Source organism: Phoca vitulina, unplaced genomic scaffold, assembly GCF_004348235.1.
Source record: "Phoca vitulina isolate PV1807 unplaced genomic scaffold, GSC_HSeal_1.0 scaffold38, whole genome shotgun sequence".
NCBI lineage: Eukaryota > Metazoa > Chordata > Mammalia > Carnivora > Phocidae > Phoca > Phoca vitulina.
Genome location: NW_022589741.1, coordinates 5,275,188 through 5,300,226, shown reverse-complemented (window position 1 = coordinate 5,300,226; position 25,039 = coordinate 5,275,188). Strand labels below are relative to the sequence as shown.

The following is a 25,039-nucleotide window of genomic DNA, read 5'->3' as shown; positions in this document are numbered from 1 at the left end:
ACGACTGAGCCACCCAGGCGCCCAGGAGGATAAATATTTCAAAGAATGGTTAAAAACGTGGTACCTTATGCAAGGAATTGTTATTTTAGTCCTAGCCGATGATATGTCTGAGATTGTTTATTTGTAAGCAAACAGTGCACTTTTAAATCCACTTTCCTATTCAGTATTAACAAATTAACTCATGAGAACATAATGCCTGATAAAATCTTTTCAGTCAGACTACATAGGCACAAAAAACCCATTTTAAACTGTCAAGAAAAATGAGTCATATTGATATACGTGGACATGAAGGTCAGCTACACGCTAACAAAGTGAGAAAGGGAGTGATTCTGTAGACACTTGAGTTTCAAGAAAAAGTTGTCTGCTTTGCCTGATAATTTAGCAAAATACCCGATCTGGTAGTGTAGCGAGTAAGCATGGTGCTCTGAATTAAATACCTTACAAAACAGCGTTAGCGCGGGCTTGTAACTCTTTCTCCGGCGTTTGCGTTGCATCGTTCTGCCGTCCGTGTTGCTCTTTATCCTGAGATGACACCCCATCTGCTCCCGTTAGTTCTTTGGCCTGTTTGAGGTCAGCAGAAGCACTCTTTTCTGGGCTTCACCGCCTCTTCGGAAGAATGCACAGTATTTGGAACAAAACCACTCCTAACCCCTTCCCAGCCATCTTGAATACAAATGTCCCCCCTTTTAATAAGTTCATAAATGTCTCTTGTCAAGATCGTAAAGGACTCCTCGACGTTTGTGGCATCTTTTGCGGAGGTTTCTATATACTTCATACCACAGTCTGCGGACAGGTTTTCGGCTTCTTCCCTAGTCACCTGTCGCTGTGAAGCCAAGTCACACTTGTGTCCCACCAGCAGAAACACAATCCGAAACGGCTGCACGTGCATTTTTGCCTCTTCTAGCCAATCCTTCACATGTTCGAAAGAGCGTCGGTTGGTGATGTCAAACACTAAAAACCCACCAACTGAGTTGCGGTAATAAGATCGAGTTATTGATCTGAAAAATAAGTAGAAAAACAGGTTGTCAAAGGACACATTGTTCTGCTTCTCCTGTTCCAAGCAATGCAGCACCGTAATAAAATGTGAAGCTAACCTGACGTGACTTAACTCGAATTTATAGATCAAATACGAAGTGTCTTAAGTGGACAAAAATATTATGAAACTAACCGGCGAGCCGGTTTCATCCGACAGAACATTAAAGTGTAGTTATTCTTAGATAGACTAGAGGACTTACGTCGTATGTCATCTCGCACTTACGATGATTTGTTTTTATTTTCAAGTATCTGATAGAGTAATTATTACATTACTGGGATTAAAAATAGGAATATAGAAAGTTTTGGTGAAGGGCAGAGGTTGCCCAGTTGCCGTGAGGTCCAGCCCATGGAAGCACCAGCTGGGGACCAGAGGAAAGAGGTCGGGTATCTACCCTTCTCCTTGTCTCGGCCTGACCGTGGGTGAGGAGCAGCTGTGTTCCTGTTTCTGGTCACGGTTCCCGTTGGGTAGCGCCTTTCTAATGGGTTCCACTGGGTTCGGGTGTCCCATTCTCTCTCCTGTCTCTTTTGGCCAGGTGGTGAATGGCTCCTCATCATTGCTAGCTCCGAATGCCTCACCATCCTTTGTTGATGCCCTTCACCTTGCCCACATTTCCAGAAATGCTCACTTCCCACCTCATTAAACTTTTAGTTAACTCTTCAAGTGTGCTGTTTGTTTCCTGATTGAATCATGAGGCAAGGTGGCAAGGCCATATTCTTTTATATTTCGTGCCTTTACATGTTATTTTTTCTACCTAGAATGTCTTCTACCCTTTTCTGCCTAGCTACCTCCTATTTCTCCTTCAAGAATCAGTTTAAAAATCATATATGTGAGAAGCCTTCCCTGCCACTGGCCTCTTGTTCTCCGCCCCTCTTAGGCAATCCTCTTACAATCCCATTGAGCTGTTGGCACACTGCCATTGTGAGTATTTCCGTTTTCACAGCGTGCTGATTGGATTGATGGGTACGTCTCCCACTCAATTCAAGTCTCCTTGAAGGTCGTGTTTCCCCTAAGTACCTAACAATCATACTGCCTGGCAAATGACAGATGTCACTTAATATTTGTTATACAGGACTGATTAATCTTATTGGAGAGGGAAAGTGCTCAGTGCTGTATGTGGGATGGCGTGTGCCTCGGTTTTTAAGCTGTCAATGATCTTGAGCATTGAAATGATCCTTAACTAAGCTCATCTGACCCCCAAAGACCTTTGTGGGGGGTCAGTAGGGCACCTGGTACTCTCTCCACCTCTTGTATACACCTTCATTACCCTTACTACTGAAATCACAGCTCAGTTCAGTGACCCAATATCGCAACACCATTTGTTGTGGGCATGTGAAGAAAGTACTTCACCTCTTTTTTCTTTCCCTTTCGTTTGCTTCCCTGCTTCTCCTCAGAATTCTTTTTTTTTTTTTTTTTAAGATTTTATCTATTTATTTGACAGAGCAAGCACAAGCAGGGGGAGCGGCAGAGGGAGAGGGAGAAGCAGGCTCCCTGCTAAGCTGGGGGATCCCAGGACCCTGGGATCATGACCTGAGCTGAAGGCAGACGCTTCACCGACTGAGCCACCCAGGTGCCCCAGAATTCTTTTTTTTTAAAGATTTGTTTACTTTAGAGAGTGTGTGAGAGACCAGGGAGAGAGGCAGAGTGAGAGGGAGAGAATCCCCAGCAGACTCCGCTGACACGGGGCTCGATCTCATGACCCTGAGATCACGACCTGAGCCAAAACCAAGAATCGGATGCTTAACCGACTGGGCCATCCAGGCGCCCCCTCTTCAGAATTCTTAGTAGAAAGATTCTCAAGTGACTTAGGAATATTTTCTCAAGGACTACTGTATTACATAGCCACTGACAATAAGAAAAATCTCCCACTATCTTTGGCAGGCTTCAAACAATGCAGTTCATTTAAGTTGCTGCTTTTTTAAAAAAATTGAGGGATAATTTGTTATTGTTTCGTGATTTATCTTTATATATGTGAATTTAGGCAGATGTGCAGTGCCTTAAAAGAAACGTAATTAAGGCTATGTTATTAGACTGAAAGCTTTAATTTACTCAGCACCAAGTCTGCATTACTTCTATCCTCCCTCCTATTTAATCTACCATTAGTTTAATTTACAAAGACACGCTTTTGTGGTTGAACACTCGATGATGAAATGCTTGTACATTAAGCAGAGGTATATCTTACTCCATAGAAAATGCCTTGTTTTCTAGCCCTTTGTATTTAGTTTTGCAAAGACACTGGGAATACAGTTGACAAATTATTCTATAGAATGAAATTATAGCCAAGTATACGCCATGTACACTATAAAAAGCCCTTACTAATGATTAGTTGGAATAAAGGGTCTCAATATGACATCTGTCATTTTCTATATAATAACTTGATCTTCAGTTTCTATGTGTGGGTATGGATATGAGGTTTAGAATTCTGATACGGTTAGGTTTCAGATTCAGGTATGGTTGGCCCGGGGTGGGGGAAAGTTTCCCTTAAAACAACTGGGCATCCCTGCTGTCAATTATTTAGGGGAAAATCCAGGGCTACAGACTGAAAACTGGACCTTGAAAGGCAGGTCTTACAGAAGGGGATGAGGAACATCTATCTATCTTTGGACTTGCTCTCTTGGGGCACACTGAGGTCTCCAGAAGTTCTCGGAAGGGTTAGAAGAAGTAGGGTACAGACCCTAAAAGAACTATGTAGGTCAGCCTCCCTATAGAGAATTCCAGAGTTAAGGATGAGTAATAGTTCTTTATAAGCAACAACATCGTGCTGCAGGTTACTTTAACTATTTCCTTCTGGGCTTTGAAAGTCTCACTGAATGAATGGATGATTTAAAGGGGAAAAAAATTAGGGGAGGGGGAAATGGAAGGAAGGAGAGAAGGAAGGGAGAGAGAAATGAATGGATTCCAACCTGGTCTCAGGTGTGTTATAGGAAAATTAAGAGTTATGAGGCTACCCTCTGGCAAGATTGGAAAGCGGATACAGCACCCGCTAAATCCAGCATGATGCTGGTACAATAGGGAAGGTGAATCATGGGGGACAGCTTGAGGGATACCGGTTCTCAGCAGACCCTGGTCCCTCCCAAGTGGAAGATCTGATTTTTGTGTGTGTGTTTTTTTTAAGATTTTATTTTTGGGGCTCCTGGGTGGCTCAGTCGGTTGAGCGTCTGCCTTCAGCTCAGGTCATGATCCTAGTGTCCTGGGATCGAGTCCCGCATTGGGCTCCCCTGCTCTACCTCTCCCTGTGCCCCTCCCCCTGCTCATGCTCCCTCTCTCGCTCAAACAAATAAATAAAATCTTTTAAAGAAAAAGATTTTACTTTTGAGTAGTCTCTACATCCAACATAGGGCTCAAAGTCACAACCCCGAGATCAAGAGTCGCACACTCTACCGACTGAGCCAGCCAGCACCCCAATCTGGTTTTGAGTATAAAGAAACCTACTGGGTCTTTTACACTTTGACCGCTACACTATTAGCAACTCCAATCCCATATTCAAAGACTAGTCTCCTGGCAGAATGTTTTCCCCTCCTCTTGCCTTTTTGACACTTGCTGTATGTAATTTCATTTCCTGACCACACAGCTTCCCCCGCAGCATGCTCAAGCTGCTCATTCTATAGGATCAGGAGGAGGTGGTTTCTGCTTCCCCAGTGCCACTTCCAGATAATTCTCTCCCAACCCCTGTCATAAAAAAACAAAACAAAAAAAACCAAAAAAACCCCAAACAAACCACATCCCCCCCCCCCCGCCCCAAACTTCCCTACTTCTTTGAGGATTATGCCATCTGGCTCTATCATCTGTTGTCATCTGCCAAGTGCTTGGTCATTCTCTGTGTGCTGAAGACGTTAGCACTTTGCTTTGTTTTTTTTTCCACCTCAATTCCTGTCATTCTGCTCACTCGTTTGGATGGGCTGTCTGCTGTCATCTCTGTTACTTGACTTCCTCATTGCTAATGAACTATCCCCTCCATTCTGCCTTTCTCCTCTACTTCCTTTTCATCATCAGAAATTCACTACTTCCAAACCTTCAGATTTACAACCTACTTTTTGATCAAAATCTCACAGCCTGCAGCCTATTTTTAGTGACAATTTTAAAACTGTATCCACATTTGTAATCTACTGAGTAATTCTATTACCTTCTACCCAGTACATTAATACCCTCCTATTTTTACCTCCTTGTTCTGTGAGAGATCACTATAATTGGTCTCTTGGAAATATCTAAATTCCCAAGGTCCTCCCCCACTGCTACACTCATCGGGGAAAACTCTATCTCTGGATCAGTCCAGCATGCCACTGAATGTTTCTGGGGAAAATCACTCAGGTGGCAGGCTGGTGCCCCCATGAATTAATTATAACCCATCCCAAGTAGACACTCAACACTGCCAAGGAATACTGCTCGTATCAGGAGAAACTCTTCTCCCCCTTCCCTCACACTTAGACTTCTACTATAGGAAGAAATAGGATTTCCCTTTCAACCTTTTTCTCCTCACAAAAGAGGACTGGAGGAACACTTCACTCCTCTTATTGGACACCTCCATTGAAGGAAAAATGGCAGTTGTTCGGTTAGAGTCTGTTTCTCAGGTTGGTGGGCAGAATTAACCGTGTTCAAGGTTAGTAACTCTTGCACACCAGCCTTCTCCACCTCTTTCCACTTTCTGAATTCAGGATATTGGTTTGCTAATTGTGAAAGGTAGGCAGGTGCCATGTCTATGCTCGTCACTGAATATCCAGTGATTCTCAAGGGCCTGGCACATGGTGGGCACTCAAGACATTCTTGGTGAGGGAATAAGTGGTTGATTTGGTAAAGCCATGAACACAGCCACTGGGGAAATAGGAGAAGTGGCAGAGAGAATGAGGAAGTTGGAGGGAAGAGATACTAGCAGTGCAAAAAAAGAAAGTGCCCAATATTAAGACCTATTAGCAGTGTGTTCTATTCTCACACCGAGGTCACTGAGATTCTATGAGCATGTCAGTGGCTAGAGAAAGTGGATAAATTAAATATAGATAGATAGATATCATCCTAAATATATATCCCATGAAAATACAGTAGTCAGTAATTTCTGTGAAGTTTCTTAGGGGAGGGTGGTCCCTTAATCCAAGGCATGCTGTTAAAACCTCTCCAAAGGGGGCACCTGGGTGGCTCAGTCGTTAAGCGTCTGCCTTCGGCTCAGGTCATGATCCCAGCGTCCTGGGATCGAGTACCGCATCAGGCTCCTTGCTCCTTCTCCCTCTGCCTCTCTCTCTGTCTCTCATGAATAAATAAATAAAAAATCTTAAAAAAAAAAAACCTCTCCAAAGGTAAGTTGTGGTATCTTATGCCCCCTACCAAGAAGAAAAAAGCATAATACTTGGGCTTTTTTGGATCGTGGAGGACACTTGTATATTATTTGAATGTACTTCTCTGACCCATTAAGTGGGAGACCCAAGAGGCTATTAGCTTAATAGGGCTGAAAGCAAGAGAAGTCCCTTCAGCTGGCCCAAGCTACAATGCAAGCAGCTTGGCCATTTGGCCCATGGTCCATCAGATCTAATGGTGCCTGCCAGAAGTATCCACAGCAGACTGGCATGCTCTGTCAAGCTTGGAGAAGGTTCCACTGGACAATTACAGGAGTGACATTTTGGGATAAAGGTATGCTCTCTTTGTGAAGAGCTATTATGCTTTTGAGAGATAGTTCTTGGCTTAAACCTGGCTTTGATAGAGACTAAATGCCTGGAACACCAAGCGAGGGTGTAATCTGAGTGCTCATCAAGAGCTAGGTGTTCTCTGTTTCACTAGGCTGGAACGTTGTCACCAAGCAGAAGCCAAATCTGTGGGCAGGACCGGGGTGGGACCTGAGGGGACCTAGAGTAACAAGGCTCACGCACCCAGCACGGCGACTTTTGCGGGACCCCCTCCACCTTATCGGGATTCCCCTATAAATAAAGAGGAGAACTCAGCTCTGCCATACAGATGGCTCTGCACAGCGTGCCGGCACCGGTCAGCCCCACTCGGTAGCAGACTCGAAGGTTCGTGGAAAAGAGAGCCCCTCCCATTTGTGGACTGTAGGGGTCCTTTTTCCAGAGAAAGAGACGGAAAGATGTAGGTAAGGATCTGCACCAATTCATAAGCAGAGGCTAAGGGTTTGGCAGGGTGGAAAAAGCAAGATCGGAGGACTGATCATAAGGTCTGGGGAGAGGTATGCGGATGGGTCTGGAGCGTGTGAATACTTGTATTCTCTGTGAATCCTCACCCCAACGCCCCCTCTGTCGAGGAGTTGCTGATAACTGCTGAAACAAAATATCCTGTCATGTAATTATCAGTCCGTATTTCTACCCCAGGTTGGACTCAAAGTGATCGCGGCAGAGAGACGGAGGCTGTGACTGGGCTCGACAAAGACTTCCCCTTCCCTGTTCAATAGTCGATTTTCCAGCAGCTACTGACACTTTGGATATGGTATCTTTCTCTGGGGGGACCATCATGGAGGGGACACTGATGTGTCCCCAGTGTAACAGACATTGAATCTGGACTCACACCATGCTAGCACCACCATCCATAAACGTATGGAATCCCTTATCTATAGATGTGGCATCCCACACTTCACTACAGACCAAAGATTTCACTTAGCAGAGGCAGAGACAGGGAAATGGGCTGATGCCATGGGATTTGTTGATCTACCATGTCACTACCATCCGGAGGCATCTGGCCCTATAAAACTGTGGAATGGGTTCAGATTCAGTGATACCTACATCCAGGAGGAAACAGCTTGGAAGCTTTTGGCACGATTCAGAATGTACGTTTTAAACTAGTGAGGGACAGACTAGGAGGTGGTTTTCCTCACAAACAGATGCTGTGGTTTGGGAGACAAAGGGTGGAAGTGGGGTGATGGTGCCTCTCACAATTACCCTTAATGAGTCACTACAATTTTTTGTTGCTTCTAATCCCCATGACTCTGAACTCTGCTGACGTCAAGGTTTTAGTTCCAAGGGAGAAATGCTTTCACAAGAGAACCCTGGGATGCTTCTACCGAATTAGCTGAGACTGCTAGTTGGTCATCTGGGGCTTCTTATGTCAGTGAGCTGACAGATGACAAAGGGGCAACAATAGGGTGAGGACCACATTGGCCTCCTGTGGTTCTTGTTGCCACAGAACTCCTGGCATCTTCTGATTCATTCCAAGCCTGGTCCCTCCAGTCAAGGCTCTGTGCCTCAGACGTGCTTCCAGAAACTTTCGTTTTGTGTAGATTTAGATTTCCTCAAGCTGGTTTTGGTGCTGGCAACTGGAAGACCAGATAGAGTCCACGTATATTTTGCAAGAGAAGAATGAGAAAACAAAGTCACAAACGTTTTATAACCTTCAACGTCGTTTCACAAGGCCAAAACTCATTCTTTTTTGAAACTGGTAAAAATACACGAGATCCACCTCTTATTTTTGAAGTGTAAGCACAATGCTGTACACCAGATCTCTAGAACTTTCTCATCCTGCATGACCGAAACTTCATAGCCAGTGAACCGCAACTCACTCCCTTCTCCCTGCTCCCAGCCCTAGCAACTGCCCTTCTTCCTGATTCTATGCGTCTGATCACTTTAGATTCCTCATATACATAGAATCACGCAGTACTTGTCCTTCTGTAACTGGCTATTTTCACTTAACATAACGTCCTCAAGATTCACCCATGTTATTTCATGTGACAGAATTTCCTTCTTTTCTTAATGACTGAATACTATTCAATTGTATGTATATGCCACATTTTCTTTCAAACATTCATCTGCAAAGTTGATTTTTTTTTTAAGATTTTAACTATCCATTTGAGAGAGAGAGAGAGAGAGCGCGCGCACGAGAGAGCACAAGCAGGGGGAGCGGCAGAGGGAGAAGCAGACTCCCCATGGAGCAGGGAGCCCGACATGGGGCTCGACCCCAGGACCCCGAGACCATGACCCGAGCCAAAGGCAGACACTTAACCGACTGAGCCAGCCAGGTGCCCCTGCAAAGTTGATTCTTACAGTATTTTTGCTTTAGAAAAGAAAAACGGCCAACTAATTTATGTTAATTTTCCTCTTAATTTTCTTTTTCCTGAAATAATATGTAGACAAGTGATATTGAGAGCACTGGGGTTTGCTTACATTTACAAGGAATTACTTAATATAGGAGCAATGCAACCAAGTGTGAATGATAAGCCTTGGGGAATTTGGAATTTTTTTTCACCCAAATGACATGACTACTGAGATTCTAAAAAATGTAAATATCTCAAATTAAACAGTCATCTAGTTTCCTGGAGGAAACTGAAAACAAGATGCTGTTGTCACATGAAGGACAAAAGTCCACAGGCCCTGGAATGCACACGATTATTTATATTATATTTACTTAATATAAAATGTTATCTGAAAGTGACCAGATTATCCAACTCTTATATGCTATTACTATGGATTTTGTTGGATGTGCACAGGCCTCTTAAAAAAGCAGCAAGATATAGAGCCCCTGCTGACTGACTTAGGTAAAACAAACCAGATGTTCCATCCTGGAAATGCCCTTCTTGTGGCTTTGCCAACTGTAAAGTAGACATTTAGAGGACAGAAGTACTTTGGTGCCAAAGGCTGCGGGCAGCAAGTGGTCTACGAATGCATTAGCCTCGTGAGTGCCTTCCACCGCGACCTGCCATTCCGACTGCCCTTCTGGGAAGAGTCATTGTGTCGACGCTTTATTTACCTGCTTCACTGGCCTTGTCATCCAGCCCTTAGGACTGCTTTCAAGAGACGAAAACACAAGCTTCTCCTCTCTTTTTATTATTACTGACTCTAACAGTCCCTCTCGGCCCTGAGATTCTGAAACTTGGAGCTCATGACTTAGGATATCTTTCTTTATACACACAAACATTAAAAGTCTTTTTCTTTGTGTAATCCCAGGGTCTTTGCCTAAAAAGTCAAGTCTGTGGTTGCAGAGGCTTTCTGCATCACTGACAAGACCGGACAGGCCATATTCTCTCTTGGACTGTACTTAATTCCCATGACCACCTTCCATTTTCGTTCTTTGACAGATCATCACTTGAGGATAGTGAGGTCTTCCCACCTCCTAGCATGCTCTATTCACCTCTTACCTTCTATTTTCCTCCACAGCACTTAACGCTGATATCCTACATAGTTTTTCCAGCTTATCTGGTTATAGCCTGACTCCTCCCATTAGCTGGTAAGCTCCACAAAAGCAAGGATTGTTGTCAGTTTTTCTGGAATGCTTTATCTCCAGCGTCTACTACAGAACTGGGCACGATGAGTCCTAGCAATATTTGTAAAGGAATACATCAGCAGCTGAGTAAGTTCATACTGTCGGACCGTGCCCAGGCAGCATGCAAATGCTGAGCAAATGGGAGAATAACAGAGAAATACCAAAAAGCTTTTCTCCTTTTGATATTTATACAGTAGGGATTTGTGAAGCCAAAAGGAGAGAAATGGGCTGAATAACTGCACATACTTATAAGCATATAGGTGAAATCATCCACATTTTCTAAAGAACTGCTGTTTTAAGGTTGGTAGTAATTCAAACTGTACTTTGCAGTGGATGCTGGCAGGTAGAACAAGTTCTGTGTGAAAACCGAAACAGTTTATTTGGGGGCGCCTGGGTGGCTCAGTCGTTAAGCGTCTGTCTTCAGCTCAGGTCGTGATCCAGGGGTCCTGGGATCGAGCCCCGCATCGGGCTCCCTGCTCCACAGAAGCAGGAGAAGCCTGCTTCTCCCCTCCCACTCCCCCTGCTTGTTACTCCTTCTCTTGCTGTGTCTCTCTCTGTCAAATAAATAAATAAAATCTTTAAAAAAAAAAAAAGAAACAGTTCATTTGGAAATTAATGGGAACGGTTTCTAGCTTTGCTAATTGTCTGCAAGTGATAATGAAAGGATGCTTATTTTCTATGTGGTATGTTACCAGAAAATGTATGAAAGACTTCAGCACTCCCTCCAAGGGTTTCCGGCATCCTTCTGCCAAATAAAAATAAGACGATGGCCATCTTGGGTTATAATTCTCCCACCATTTTTGTGACTTATGTCTGTTCCCACACGACTTTCTCTGCACTGCTCCGTTTCGCGTGCTTTTGTACACCTCTCCACATCGTGGAATTTATAGTGGGTGTGTAGCCTTTTCTCATTTCATTCTATCTCTGAAGTTATGCAGCTTTTATTTTCAAGTCATTTGAACAGATTATGCTCATGTTCTTTTCCTTCTTTTTCTTCCTTTAAAGAAGATTTTACTTATTTGAGATAGAGAGCAAGAGAGCGCACGCGGATCGGGGGGAAGAGCGAGGGAGAGGGAGAGAAGCAGAGTCCTGAGATCATGACCTGAGCTGAAACCAAGAGCCAGTCTCTCCACCGACTGAGCCACCCAGGTGTCCCTCCTTCTTTTTCTAAGTTCATGTTTTTATCAAAGTGACATGCACACTTTCCACACATCCTTACTTCCCCCATTCCCCAGCTGCCGGTATCATTATGTCATAACTTTAGGCAGATCACTTCTTGGCATCTGTGTCATTCCGATCACGGACGCCCTGAAGTAAACTGTGACTTCTTCTCCTTTCCTGCACAATCTTTTCTACGATTAATAATTATCTTGTGTAGGGCGCCTGGGTGGCTCAGTTGGTTAAGCGACTGCCTTCGGCTCAGGTCATGATCCTGGAGTCCCTGGATCGAGTCCCGCATCGGGCTCCCTGCTCGGCAGGGAGTCTGCTTCTCCCTCTGACCCTCCCTCCTCTCATGTGCTTGCTCTCTCATTCTCTCTCTCTCAAATAAATAAATAAAAAAAATCTTTAAAAAAAAAAAATAATTATCTTGTGTATTCATAAAGATAGGCCAGGCTTGCTGTAGTAACAGACCCCCCCACCTGTGGATGGGAGGAATGATAAAGAATCTGGGCTGATTTTTTTTTTTTCCCTTACACCACACACAAAAATAGACTCAAAATGGATGGGCTGATTTTTAAAACCACCATATACTGCTCCTGCTCAAATCCACTGGCCACAATTAGTCACATGATTCTGTCTCTGTAGGAGAACGGGGAATGTATGCCTCCCACCTGTCCTGAAGAAAAGCAGCATCTGGTAAGAGTGAGCACGAAAGTCTCCACCACATCTTTTTCTGTACTAAACTCAATAATCCCATTCCAAACGCTCTGCCAGTTGTGTTCTTTCAAGGAGTTCTCATTAGTCTTTTTCGTCTTCCTGAGCAGATCTCCCAGGCCGGCCCGGCTGTCCTTCAGAGAGGGGCCACGCTGCGGTCCCCCCTCACCATCTTCCTGGCCACGGCCTCTGCCCATCTTCAGAGGGAGTTTCCCGTCCCCTGTATCCGTGTTCATCACTCCTGGTTTCCCCCCTTACGTGCGTGTGCTGAGCGCACATGCTGTCCTCACAAAGACACAGGGTGTGAGATTTCAAAGTCTTGCAAGTGTGATTTATTCTGCTCTCCCAGGTGAATGACGGTCGAGTGAGACATAGAGTTCTTCCAGAATTTTACAGTCTCTCCATCCCCTTCTGGCTTCCACTGCTGTTTTCAGAAGTCTGAAACCAACATGATTCCTGATTTTTTTCCTCCCCTCGGAACGTCTGTCTGTCTGTAGGAACTTCTCTGTGGTGTCAGTGTTCTAGAATTTCAGGACGATGTCCCTTCGAATCTGTCTCCCTTCATCCACTGTGTTAGGCCCTTCCCATCTGAAAACTCAGGGCCCTAAGTCTTGGAAGATTTTCTTGAATTGCTTCACTGAGGATTTCTCCCCTCTGTTTTTTCTGTTCTCTCTGGAACGCCTGTTACTTGTGTATTGAATCTTCTGGATTATCTTCTTTAATTTTTAATAAAATTTTTTCCTATTTTCTTTCTCTTTTTGAATGCTTTGTTTTTTTCCTACTGTGTTTCTAAAAGCTCTTTTGTTCTCAAAATATTCCTCTAAAAAAACAGTATCCTGTTCTTCTTTTGATGGTTATTTTCCCATTATCTCTCTGAGGAAATTAAAGACAGTTTTATTTTAACATTCCCTTCCCCCTTATTAAATTTGTTTCTCTAGTTGCTTTGGTCTCTAGGTTTTATATTACAGATTTCCTGATATTTCTTTTTTTTTTTTTTTTAGATTTTATTTATTTATTTGAGAGAGAGAGCATGAGCAGGGCAGGGCAGAGGGAAAGGGAGAAGCAGGCTCTCCGCAGAGCGATGCAGGGCTCGATCCCAGGACCCTGAGATCATGACCTGAGCCGAAGGCAGACAATCGACTGAGCCACCCAGGCGCCCCCCCGCCCCAATATTTCTTGCAATCTTGCATTGAGACCAAAAGCCCCACTGCCAGAAAATCAGGCTGGATCACTTCGTTGAGGGACTCTCATATTGGTATCTTAAGTTTCTCCTTTTGGGCTGGTCAGATTCTTCAGAAATGGCTTCCTCCTCCTCCTTCCTGCTTGCTGGGAAACGGCAAATTCTGAAGAATCCTGGAAGCTGATCCCGAGGCAGAGCCACCCTGACAGCCTGGACCGTTCGCTGTTACTGGAGGAGCAACAAAGTCCTGTTTTCCCTAAGGAGCCGTATTCGGGCGGTCCCTCCGTATTACAGCAGCGTGGTCTGTACCCAGGAGACGGACAGCATGGACCTTGAAAGTGAGACATCTCACTGACTTTTTAAAAAAATTCTATTTATTCATTTTAGAGAGAGAGAGAGCGAGAACAAGTGGGAGGGGCAGAGAGAGAGGGAGAGAATCTCTAGCAGACCCCCGCTGAGCACAGAGCCCTACGCAGGGCTCGATCCCACAATCCCAAGATCATGACCTGAGCTGGAACCAAGAGTTGACGCTTAACTGACTGAGCCACCCGGGCGCCCCTCTATCTCACTTTTATTTACATCTATTATTACATCTAGTGCTTGACAAACAGCTAAGCTAAATCAGTGCCTGGATTTCCACAAGTAAATCATCCTGGTTGATGTCAACTTCTCCAGAAAAAAAGGGGACAGAGCTTAAGGACTGGAAAGCTACTTTGCGGACACCAGAGCCAGTATTTGCTGGTAGCTTGGGGCAGGACCCGACGCCTCTCCTTGTCTAACAAGGCGGGATACATCATACAAGCTTGTCCACCGCAGCGGCTGGGCTCACTCCTGCCACTGAGTATAGCAGTGCAGTCCCGGAGTACTGCATGGAGGCGGGGGAAGGGTCCATGCAACCACAGCTGTTTGCTGCCAGTGATCAGTACTGTTACCGTGTGCAAAGCTATCTCCACCTTGTTTTCTGAATCCACAGTAAAATACTGGTTTGGGTGGAGAGGGTCACTGACATGGGTGGATAGAAGACGGGGGAGGTAGCCATGTGCAAACAGAGTACTTTCAGGACAGAAACTGCACAGTGTGTCAGTAAAACTCTTTTCAATTATGTCGGGAGGCCTAGTGCAGCAGAAAGAGCACTGACCACAGAGTTAAGAGAACAGGGTCCTTGAGCAAACCACCGAGGAGCTGTAACCTCTGGGACAAGTTAAAGCCGTTCTGGACATTAACTGTATTATTAACAACTGAGACTGCTGTTATCAGACCACCTGTCTGTTCTTTTCCCGGTCCTGTGGCTACAGTTATTTATAGACTAAAATGGCCAGTATGTTGACCACAGTGTGGCTGACCCCTGCAGCTTTTTTTTTTTTTTTTAAGATTTTATTTATTTGAGAGAGAGAGAACATGAGCAGGGGGAGCAGAGGGAGACGCAGACTCCCCGCTGAGCAGGGAGCCCGATGCGGGACTCGATCCCAGGACCCTGGGATCATGACCTGGGCAGAAGGCAGACGCTTAACGACTGAGCCACCCAGGCGCCCCTCTGCAGCGTCTTTCACGTACCTGCCCCCCCCACTTTCTCACTAATTTTCTTTGCCACTAATGATCGTCTGCTGTACAACTAACTGTGTCTTCTCTTTCACTTGTAATTCTCTTTTCAGTCTACCCATCTATTCTATCAAATTGGTCTTAAATTTCACCTCATATTTGCTTCATTAACATTTGCTTTCCCATAGCCTTTCATATCTAAAAAATCCAAAATTAAGAAGTTTCATCCATTTGCTCCTTTACCTTTCTTCCAGTTTCTCTACTGATTCTAACTGGGAGGTTTTGTGCTTAAAACAAGTGTTGAAGGTCCTGTGTGATCTGAGTAAACGTGTGACAAGGGGCTAGAAGTCAGGAAGAAGATCAACCTTTTGACTGAGGGGACAGAAGTCAAGGGACTCTCAAGGGCTACTGGATCTTTTCCTAAAACATCAAGAGTTTTAAAGGGGAAATCTGATGAAATCATACCTGGGAGCAGCAGCAAAAGGGACATGGAGAATCACATGAAAGAAAAAACCGTGAGGGCACCTGGGTGGCTCAGTCGGTTAAGCGTCTGCCTTCGGCTCAGGTCATGATCCTGGAGTCCCAGGACAGAGTCCCGCATCGGGCTCCCTGCTCTGCAGGGAGTCTGCTTCTCCCTCTGACCCTCCCCCCTCTCATGCTCTCTCTCTCTCATTCTCTCTCTCAAATAAATAAATAAAATCTTAAAAAAAAAAAAAGGACTCTGGGTTAGGGAAACACCGTATCTACCTTGGGGATTCACAACGTGTATTACTATATCCTTATATTAGAGACTCTGAGAAATCCTGCAACAGCCCAACATTTCCCAAACTATTTAGTCAAGGAAACCTCTTCTCAAAGTACACCTATTAACATCACTCTGAAAAACACTACATTGAAGAAAAACGAGAGGCAATGCCTAGAATTTAAGAAATTATAATCTTTTCTTCATCATGCCAGGAAGTTCTTAATATCTATCTAACTCCTGTTTGGAGTATTCTTTCCTAATATTTTCTCAGAGAGGGTGCAGTTTGGGCCCCACACCATTCTTTTGTATTTCTGAGGCAAGAATCTGTTATTAAGGATGTCCCTAACCCATAGCCCACTAAGTCCTACAAAAAGGAAATATATTTAGAAAGACTTAAAAATCAGAAGAAAAACCACTTTTAACATTCTTAGTACAGCAAGATAATTTAAAAAGAAACTATGACCAATCATACAAAAATTAGAAAAAAAAAAATAAGCATAGGGCGCCTGGCTGGCCGCATTGAAAGAGCATGCAACTCTTGATGTCAGGGGCTGTGAGTTCGAGCCCCACATTGGGTGTAGAGTTAACTAAAAAAAATAAATAAACTTAAAAAAAATAGGCATAGAGAAAGATCACATTTTGCCAAGGGAAGTCACTGATGACCTTTTGAGCATGGCTTGACAAAGACCTTTCACAAGTGACTTCCAATGCACTCACCACATTAGTGAAGTAGAAACAAGCCTAAGAGGAGTCTCTGCTCCCTACCTGGTGCAGCCACTCTGGAAAACAGTATGAAGTTTCCTCAGAAAGTTGAAAATAGAGCTACCCTATGATCCAGCAGTTGCACTACTGGGTATTTATCCCAAAGCATACAAAAATACTGATTCGAAGGAGCACATGCACCCCAATGTTTATAGCAGCAATGTCCACAATAGCCAAACTATGGAAAGAGCCCACATGTCCATCGACAGATGAATGGATAAAGAAGATGTGGGGGGCGCCTGGGTGGCTCAGTCGGTTAAGCGGCTGCCTTCGGCTCAGGTCATGATCCCAGGGTCCTGGGATCGAGCCCCGCATCGGGCTCCCTGCTCGGCGGGAAGCCTGCTTCTCCCTCTCCCACTCCCCCTACTTGTGTTCCCTCTCTCCTGTCTCTCTCTCTCTCTGTCAGATAAATAAATAAAATCTTTAAAAAAAAAAAAAAAGAAAGAAGATGTGGTATATATATACAATGGAATATTATGCAGCCGTCAAAAATTGAAATCTCACCATTTGCAACAACATGGATGGAACTGGAGGGTATTATGCTGAGCAAAATAAGTCAATCAGAGAAAGACATGTATCATATGACCTCACTGATATGAGGAATTCTTAATCTCAGGAAACAAACTGAGGGTTGCTGGAGTGGTGGGGGGTGGGAGGGATGGGGTGGCTGGGTGATAGACACTGGGGAGGGTATGTGCTATGGTGAGCACTGTGAATTGTGCAAGACTGTTGAATCACAGATCTGTACCTCTGAAACAAATAATGCAGTATATGTTAATAATAAAAAATAAAATAAAATAAATTAAATAAAATCTCTGCTCCCTTACCTCAGTATTTTTTGGCACTGAGATATTTTTAATGGCTTCTTTATATCAAGAGCTTCTTTATATCCTTGCTATTGATACCAACTGATGGTCTTAAACACTTGCTGCCAGTAATACAGTAATTTGACTTAGCAAGTTGTTCCTAAATTAAAAATGAATCGCTACCATAGGAAGGAAAACAGAAAAACTTCACTACATTTCAAGAACATTTAAGAGTATGCTGTTAAGATTTTAAGCCAAACTAAAATAATATGGCAGCTAGCCATTAACGTTTACTTAGTCACGCTTATATACAGAACTGCTTACTTGTATTTTGAAACTCTTTCACAGCTTAAACTAGAAATATACTTGTAAATTTAGAACATACTTTGACCTTTGTTCCATGTTTTTCTGGAACTTTGGAAGGTCAGACCAATACTTTATTACATAGATTCCTGTCAAAAAACAATGGTTTTTACCCTAATAAGATGTTTCGTGATAAGCCAGGTGGAGTGTGTGGGGTAGCAATTTTTATTTTTTAATTTTTAAAAGATTTTATTTATTTATTTATTTGAGAGAGAGAGAGAGAGAGCACAAGCAGGGGGAGGGGCAGAGGGAGAGGGAGACGTAGACTCCCCGCTGAGATCACGACCTGAGCCTAAGGCAGATGCTCAACCGACTGAGCCACCCACGCGCCCCTGGGGTAGCAATTTTTAAAGTGAACTTTCCAGAATTATGTATTATCAGAATTGATGAAAACTTAACCGACATTTAGAGATTTATTAAAATCATAAAGTAGAGGCTTTGCAGGTACTTGGCTTCAGAAAGAATTAAAGTATCTTATTAAAGCAGTATCTGATGTTCCCTGGTCACTTGGGTGGCTCGCCTTTTCCACGGCCCGACAGAGCAGATTGGAAGACAAAAGATTCCCTCTAAGTCAGCCAGGATAAGGATAACCAACATAGTAAACAGTCTTCGGCCATTCCAAGAAGTCCTCTTTAAACTTTTAAGTAACATGGCTGTGAAAGGTAAATCAGAAATCTTTATCCGCCAGTCAAACCGACTAACGATGGCTAGAAATTTCCTCTCTCTCTCACAGACTGAGCACAGCACCTTCCTTCAAGCGAAAACTTTACTGTGGTAATCTATGTACTCACAACGTCATCTCTAACTTTTTTCCCCCTAACCTTGCTTTGAAAGCTAAATGTGGGGCCACTGTGTCGGAAAAGCTGGTCCTCAGTGTAGCAACACGAGAGGACATTCCACCACCAACAGCCACATTATCTATCTATCTATCCTCCAGGGAGGCATCAGGATGAGGCGGCATTCCCTCGCTAAGTGGTCATCCTCTTTTAGAATCTAAATACTCCTAGCAAGACCCTTATTAAGTTGTTTTCAACCATTAATAATTGTGTGTTGGTCTCTGAAGTGAAGATGGACTATTAAGGGATGTGAGGGAGAACAGAAGAGAACAGGTCAAGGTCTCGGTGGCTCAAACATAGAAGGAAAGAAAACTGGGAAAGCCCCAAAGGGTCCCCAAGAATGAGCTTCGCCTATTTGTAATTTGGCCCAGGGCCCTGAGACATTTGGGGAACAATATTTAGTTTACTTCAGGAGGTATAATCACCTTCTTATACCAACAGGGCATTGAGGTTGTGGCCGAATCAGTTGAATTATTGAAGAAAAAAGAAATTAAGAAAGACAATTACAGATTTTTCAAATTACTAGCTAGTGTCTTGACTGTGTTGACTAACCAGTCACTCAAAATGGGCTGAATGCCCTGAGGGGACAAGGACAATAATCCTTACAGAATAAAAATATGTCTGGCTACACGTGTCATTTCTTCACATCCTGCTACACTTGGGAGAAATGATGCTGGCTCATTCTTACAAACCACATTACCCTGAAACACCATGAAATAGATACTTTGGGGGATGACTGCTCACTTCCTTCTGTGAATTTCTCTTTTCCAAAAAGTAGACCCTTACAGATACATTTGGGTTGTGTGACCCATAAATACATACCTTGTGTATTTGTATTTGTATTACATGTATAATATATATTATATATATATATTATATGTATACATATATCTGATATATATGTATTTATATCTGTATTATATGTATATGTATCTTGCAATTTGACTGTGGGGAAGCTGATTCACTGGTAGTCCATGAGTAGCAGATGAAATTGTCAAATAGTCCAGGAGATTACTTCCCAGAATCTGAGTAAGAGGCTGAGACCCCCAAGAGAACTGGGAGCTGACGGAGTTGGAGAAGCACCACAGGGCAAACCCACAGACTCTCGCTGGGGTTTGCATACTTCCAGATACCTGCATGTGCCATGAGCTTCTGCCACTCATGAGATCTGGATCCTTTATAATTTATCCCCTAATACCTAAACTAATTTGGTTAGATTTCTGTTACTTACAACACAAATAATTTTTTTAAAGATTTTAATTATTTATTTGACAGAGAGAGAGAAAGAGAGAGAATGCACACAAGCAGGGGGAGGGGCAGAGGGAGAAGCAGGCTTCCCGCTGAGCAGGGAGCCCGACGTGGGGCTCGATCCCAGTACCCTGGGATCATGACCTGAGATGAAGGCAGACACTTAACCCACTGAGCCACTAGGCGCCCCCTACAACACAAATAATTTTAACCAAGACATTATTTTATCTGATGACTCAACACAAACAGAGCATCACTTTTACTGTTTCTAAAAACCTGGAACCACAGGAGACTGCGATGATTATGGCACTTAATTGCGGACAATTTCCACTCTGTGATGTATGCAGTTATGAACCCACTGATCCAGGATCAGAAAATCTTTTTCTGTTGAAGACTATGAACTGCAGTCAAAGGGTAGGAATCAAAAACACACACAAAAAAACAATTTAGGCATTTAAAACATTCTCTTAAGGGGCACCTGGGGTGGCTCAGTCGGTTAAGCATCTGACTCTTGGTTTTGGCTCAGGTCATGATCTCATAGATCATGGGATCAAGCCCCGTATCAGGCTCCTCGCTCAGCAGGGAGTCTGCTTGAGGATTCCCTCTCTCCCTCTTCCTCTGCCCCTCCCCCCACTCGGGGGCATGCTCTCTCTCTCTCTCTCTCTCTCTAAAATAAATAAATAAATCTTTAAAATAAATAAATAAATAAAACGTTCTCTTAAGGAGAAATAGAGAATGTTCATCTTATTTGCTTTTAAAATTAAAAACAAAGAACATAAGTTAAGCCACTTTTATTTTGTTCCATCTTTTTAAAATTTAAATTCAATTAATTAACATATGGTGTATTATTGGCTTCAGAGGCAAATTAAGCCACTTTTAAACATTAACTTCATATGAGTGTTTTGAAGGGCCAGGAGGAAGCAGAGACACAAGGGAGCCAGGGAATAGATAAAACCAAATGAGAGGGTAAGAGACACACTGAGATGAGAAGGAAGGAGCGGAAAAAGATGGAGGGTGGGAGGAAACGGAAGAGGGACAGACAAAGGAGAGGGGTACCAGAAAAATAAAAATAAGCAGCTGAAGGAGACGCAGGACACAAGAGGAAGAGAAAGAGTCACAGTAGAAGAGACGCTAAAGAAAAAGAGATGACAAGGCAGACAGAGGGTTAGGGAGAGGCCCAGAATGTTCAGTGTGTTAGAGGCCACCTTCAGATGTTGGGGTTAATATAATAATATTATATTATTAATATAATATTAATTATATTAATATTAACTGCCCTTTGTAAGGAGCTTTAGAAGGTCTTGCACTGCTCTACACCTCAAAAGTTCAGGGATTCTGCTCCGAGGATGTGACTAGAACAACTCTATCAGTGGAACTTCTCTCAGGTTATACTCCTTCGAACACAAGTTAGCGCAGATTTTTACATTTTAAAAATAAAATTTGAGACATGATGGTTTAATCAAAGTTAAACGGGCTTCCTTGCTGCAAGACTTCTGAGAGCCTTTGATATCAATTTCTAAGAGAGTGGTACATGGAATATAGGGATTCCCAAATTTACCCGGTCACAGAATTCATTTTTAAAAAGAATCACAAGGGATATAACTGTTAACGCAGGACACACTCTGAGAAGCACTGTACCAGGAGGATCCTATTCTCTTTATAGCTGAGCTTTATAATCACTCGCTGTAACTATAACACCCCAAAGATCAGACAACCAGAAATAAAAGGCAAAATCTGGTTTGAAGCCTTGAATTTACCTATCCCTACAGCCAACATTGCTATTTCTTTATCTCGTTTTATCTTCATATTGCTTCAAGCGCTTTCTACAGGAAGTTCAAAATTTATATTCCTATATTTGATGCTCTCCATACTTCTAGAACCTTCTAATATTTATCCGTATTAACGCTGTGTTATACGATATTCTTGCTTCCATTTCTGCTGAACTTTGTCCACTGTGATGATTAAAATTTGAAAGTGGTGTTTGCTGGTTTCCCTGCAAAACCCACAATGCCAGATCCACCTTCCCTTCTTCATGGGCACATGGTAGCCCAGCCTAACTGTGGCCTTGTAGCTAATTTCTTCTCAGTGAACTTAGAGCTGAAGTGATCTGTACCACAGTGGTCTCACTTGCTTAAAAGGAACATTGCTGGGACGCCTGGGTGGCTGGCCCAGTCGGTGGAGCATGCAACTCTTGATCTTGGGGTTGTGAATTCAAGCCCCATATTAGGCATGGAGCCTACTTTAAAAAAAAAAAAAAAAAAAAAAAAGGAACATTGCTTGATTTAGAGCTTTTCTTTTTCCTTCTCCTGTGCAGGAACACAGTGTTCACGAAGATGATGATAATATCTTAGGGTTGGCAGAAAATTAAAAAGGAAGGTACCCAAATGATGGCTCAGAGCAGAGTCCCTCCACCAACACAGACCAATTACCTTGAGACTATTACACACAGAGAAATAAATTTTCATCTTTAACGAAGGGACTGTAATTTTGACTCTTTAATGCAGTAATTTGACATTTATCCTCATTAACACAGTGTTAATAAAAACATTACAATTTATGGTATGCTCACATATACATTATTTTTGTAAGCCTTTTCAGTTTGTGTTCCTTCTTACTTTTTGCAAGTAATTATGGTCTTCTAGCATTTGTTAATCTGAACACTGAAAATTAAGGACTTATGTGTCAATTATATCTCAAGCTCGGGCAGGGGGGGCAGAAAACTAAGGCTAAGTATGGTCATAATTATCAGCTCATTATTTTGTTCTGTTTTCTTAATACTTTCAAGCTACACCCTGAGTTATCTAAAGTAGATTCCTTTTTGCTAATTTATATCCAATCAATAATAAACCTTGAAATATAAAATTTCCCATGAATTCCTAATGATATTATAGGGCTATTCTCTTCATGAACTACAGTACCTTTCTATGAAATAAAATGTGTAAGGATATCTATTACTTAAATTGTATCTATTTTCTTAAAGATACAGAATGATTTAACAATGACTGTTTCAAATCCAATTTTACGGTGAAAAATTCTGCTAAACAGAAAAGCAAGTATTTGGAGGTAGCTACTGAAATATGTATGTATTTATGAATATATCTTTGGTAAAGAGCCAGACAAAATAAAGCATGACTCATTGTCAGTAAACATTCCCTAAATGTCCTTGTATTATTATGGGAGAGGTACTGTCTGGCTTTAATAATGTATATACAATGAATTATTATTTACATGTGCTCAAAGGCATTAAAAAACAATGATCTATTTAGCAGAAAGGACTTTAAAATCTAACAAATTAATTATCCTTAACTATCTTGTCAATAAGTTCAGGGGCAACTTTTTGGGAAATAATTAGATACAATAAGATTTTACTACTTATGTTTCTTGTAGTTGCAACTCGCTAGTTTTTAGAAGTTTAAGGCATAAAGAATATGTTTTTATTGTGTTCATTTCAGAGGGTAGAGCAAGAGCTACTAGTAAATGCTTTTTTTTTTTTGGACCACAAAATACCTAAAGATTCAACTCTGATTGAGATGACAAGGGAAGGAATTTGAAATCAATCTTACAATGGTAAAACTGGAAGGAATCTTAAGAGATCATAATGACCCCGTTTTATAGATGAGGAATCAGAAGTTTGAAACCCTATTTTAACTAAAAGAGGCTTCTCGAAAAGGAAAAACAAAATTCTTCATGGAATTCTAGGTCTTGTACAACTCAAAACGTTAACAGGAAGCTTTATGTCTCTGAGGGGCTGGCCTTATCTTTCCACTTCATACATAGTTGAAAACTAAGGTATGAGCAAGCTAAGCAGTTCACTTATCATCTGTCTGAATCCGGGTGTAGCTGGGAATGGAAGCCAAAACTTTAAAAGTTGGAAAATCCTCACTCACAGGAGGCTGACCTCATTGGGAAGGGAAGCTGGCTAGAGCTGGTGAGGGGAAGCCATGTTTGGGAAGTCCCCCTCATGGACTACTGCGTTTCACAAGCAGAGTACTTGCTGAAGATTGCAAAATGCTTGCTTAAGTGAGTTTCAGGTGACAATGCAATCTCAAAAAAACCCCCAAGAACAAAAACAAAAACCCACGACCCAAAACATTACAGTGTACCAGATTTCCTACCTTCCTCTAAAAAAAAGTGTCCTCAAATCCTACAACTTTAAAATATGCTTTATTATGCGGTTCAGTCTTAAACATCCAGGAAACGCGTACAAATTACATTTAATTTTTATTTGCATAACATGAGCTGTCTTTGCAAAATCCTTCCTGGTCTCAGTGAACATTTAGAATGAGACTCTTCATTTGGATCCCTCCTTCTCTATTCAGAACGCATTTTCTGATGTATTAGCACCCTGGAACGTTAAGCACCCATTATAAATACCACAAAGGAAAAAGTTCGTGACAAAATCTCAGTGTGTCTCTCTCTTCCAAACCACCAATGATGACAAACTTCTAAAGACAACTCAGCCCTTACTAAACAAAACGAGGACCCCCCCCCCCCGCCCGCTGTGCCTGTGTTTGCTCCCTAAGACACGTTCCCAAGGGTCACACGGCCCAGCATTTCTGAGGACCACATTCGGTGCTGTGAGGTGTTCCAACCATTACCGCATCCCCCTCCCTCTCTGAACGGTGCCCAATGAGCTCATGCAGCAGGCCGGGCCGGAGCGGCGCTCGCCCTCAAGCCGGAGGGAACCCCACTTTGCAGTTCTCCCGGGCCGCACGGAGCGGGGTGCAGAAAGGGAGCTCGTTGGAGGGTGGCCGGGTCAGGGTGTGCGCAGTGAGGGGCGCCGAGTTTGGGGAGCAGGGGGAGGGGCGCCGAAGAGTTGGGGATCCCAACACCGGCAGGGGCAGAGAGCGCGGGGCAAGAGGGGGTCCGCGACTGGGGGGCCCGGGTTCAGGCGGGAAAGGAAAGGCGCAGGAAATGGGCGCCAAAGAAGCAAGTGAGAAATTGCGGAGGAGGAAGTCGTCCCTGGAAGAGGAGGGGCGAAGGGGACGCGAGGATGGAGTGTTCGCACTTTCGAGAGGAAAGGGCCGGAGCCTCCTCCGAGCCGGGCGGGGCGGCCGGCCGCGGGGGAAGGGGCGGTCCCCAGGGTGCCCCGGGGTCCCGGCGGCCCTACCTGAAGCGCTCCTGCCCCGCCGTGTCCCACAGCTGCAGCTTGATCCGCTTGCCCGGCTCGATCTCCAGCAGGCGGGAGAAGAAGTCCACGCCGACCGTGGGGTCGCAGGCGGGGGAGCGCAGCCCGGGGAAGCGGCCCTGGGTGAAGCGGTGCAGGAGGCACGACTTGCCCACCGTGGAGTCCCCGATCACGATGAGGCGGAACTGGTAGATCCAGATGGTCTCCATCGCTCACGTGCCCCCGCTGGCTCGGGGGCCCTCCACCCGCCCTCCCGCCGCGGGGCAAGTTTGGCGGCGGGAACTGTCCCTTCAGCACCGCCCGGGCATCCGCCCGCCGGCTTCCAGCATATTCCTGCGACT

At 43.6% G+C, this 25,039-nt stretch overlaps 1 protein-coding gene across 1 annotated transcript; it reads right to left on the bottom strand.

Moving 5' to 3' along the window:
• RAB39A (RAB39A, member RAS oncogene family) lies at positions 1 to 25,039 on the bottom strand. Its single transcript, XM_032428105.1, has 2 exons — positions 24,681 to 25,039; positions 1 to 998 (listed from the first exon to the last, which is right to left on the bottom strand). Exons 1-2 carry the CDS (start codon positions 24,905 to 24,907, stop codon positions 572 to 574), a joined length of 654 nt encoding a protein of 217 aa, XP_032283996.1. The 5' UTR covers positions 24,908 to 25,039; the 3' UTR covers positions 1 to 571.

Coding starts and splice junctions, on each gene's coding strand:
- RAB39A (XM_032428105.1), bottom strand. CDS start 24,907: ATGGAGACCATCTGGATCTACCAGTTCCGCCTCATCGTGATCGGGGAC. Junction 999..24,680: donor GCGGGGCAGGAGCGCTTCAG/GTAGGGCCGCCG, acceptor CTTATTTTTCAG/ATCAATAACTCGATCTTATT.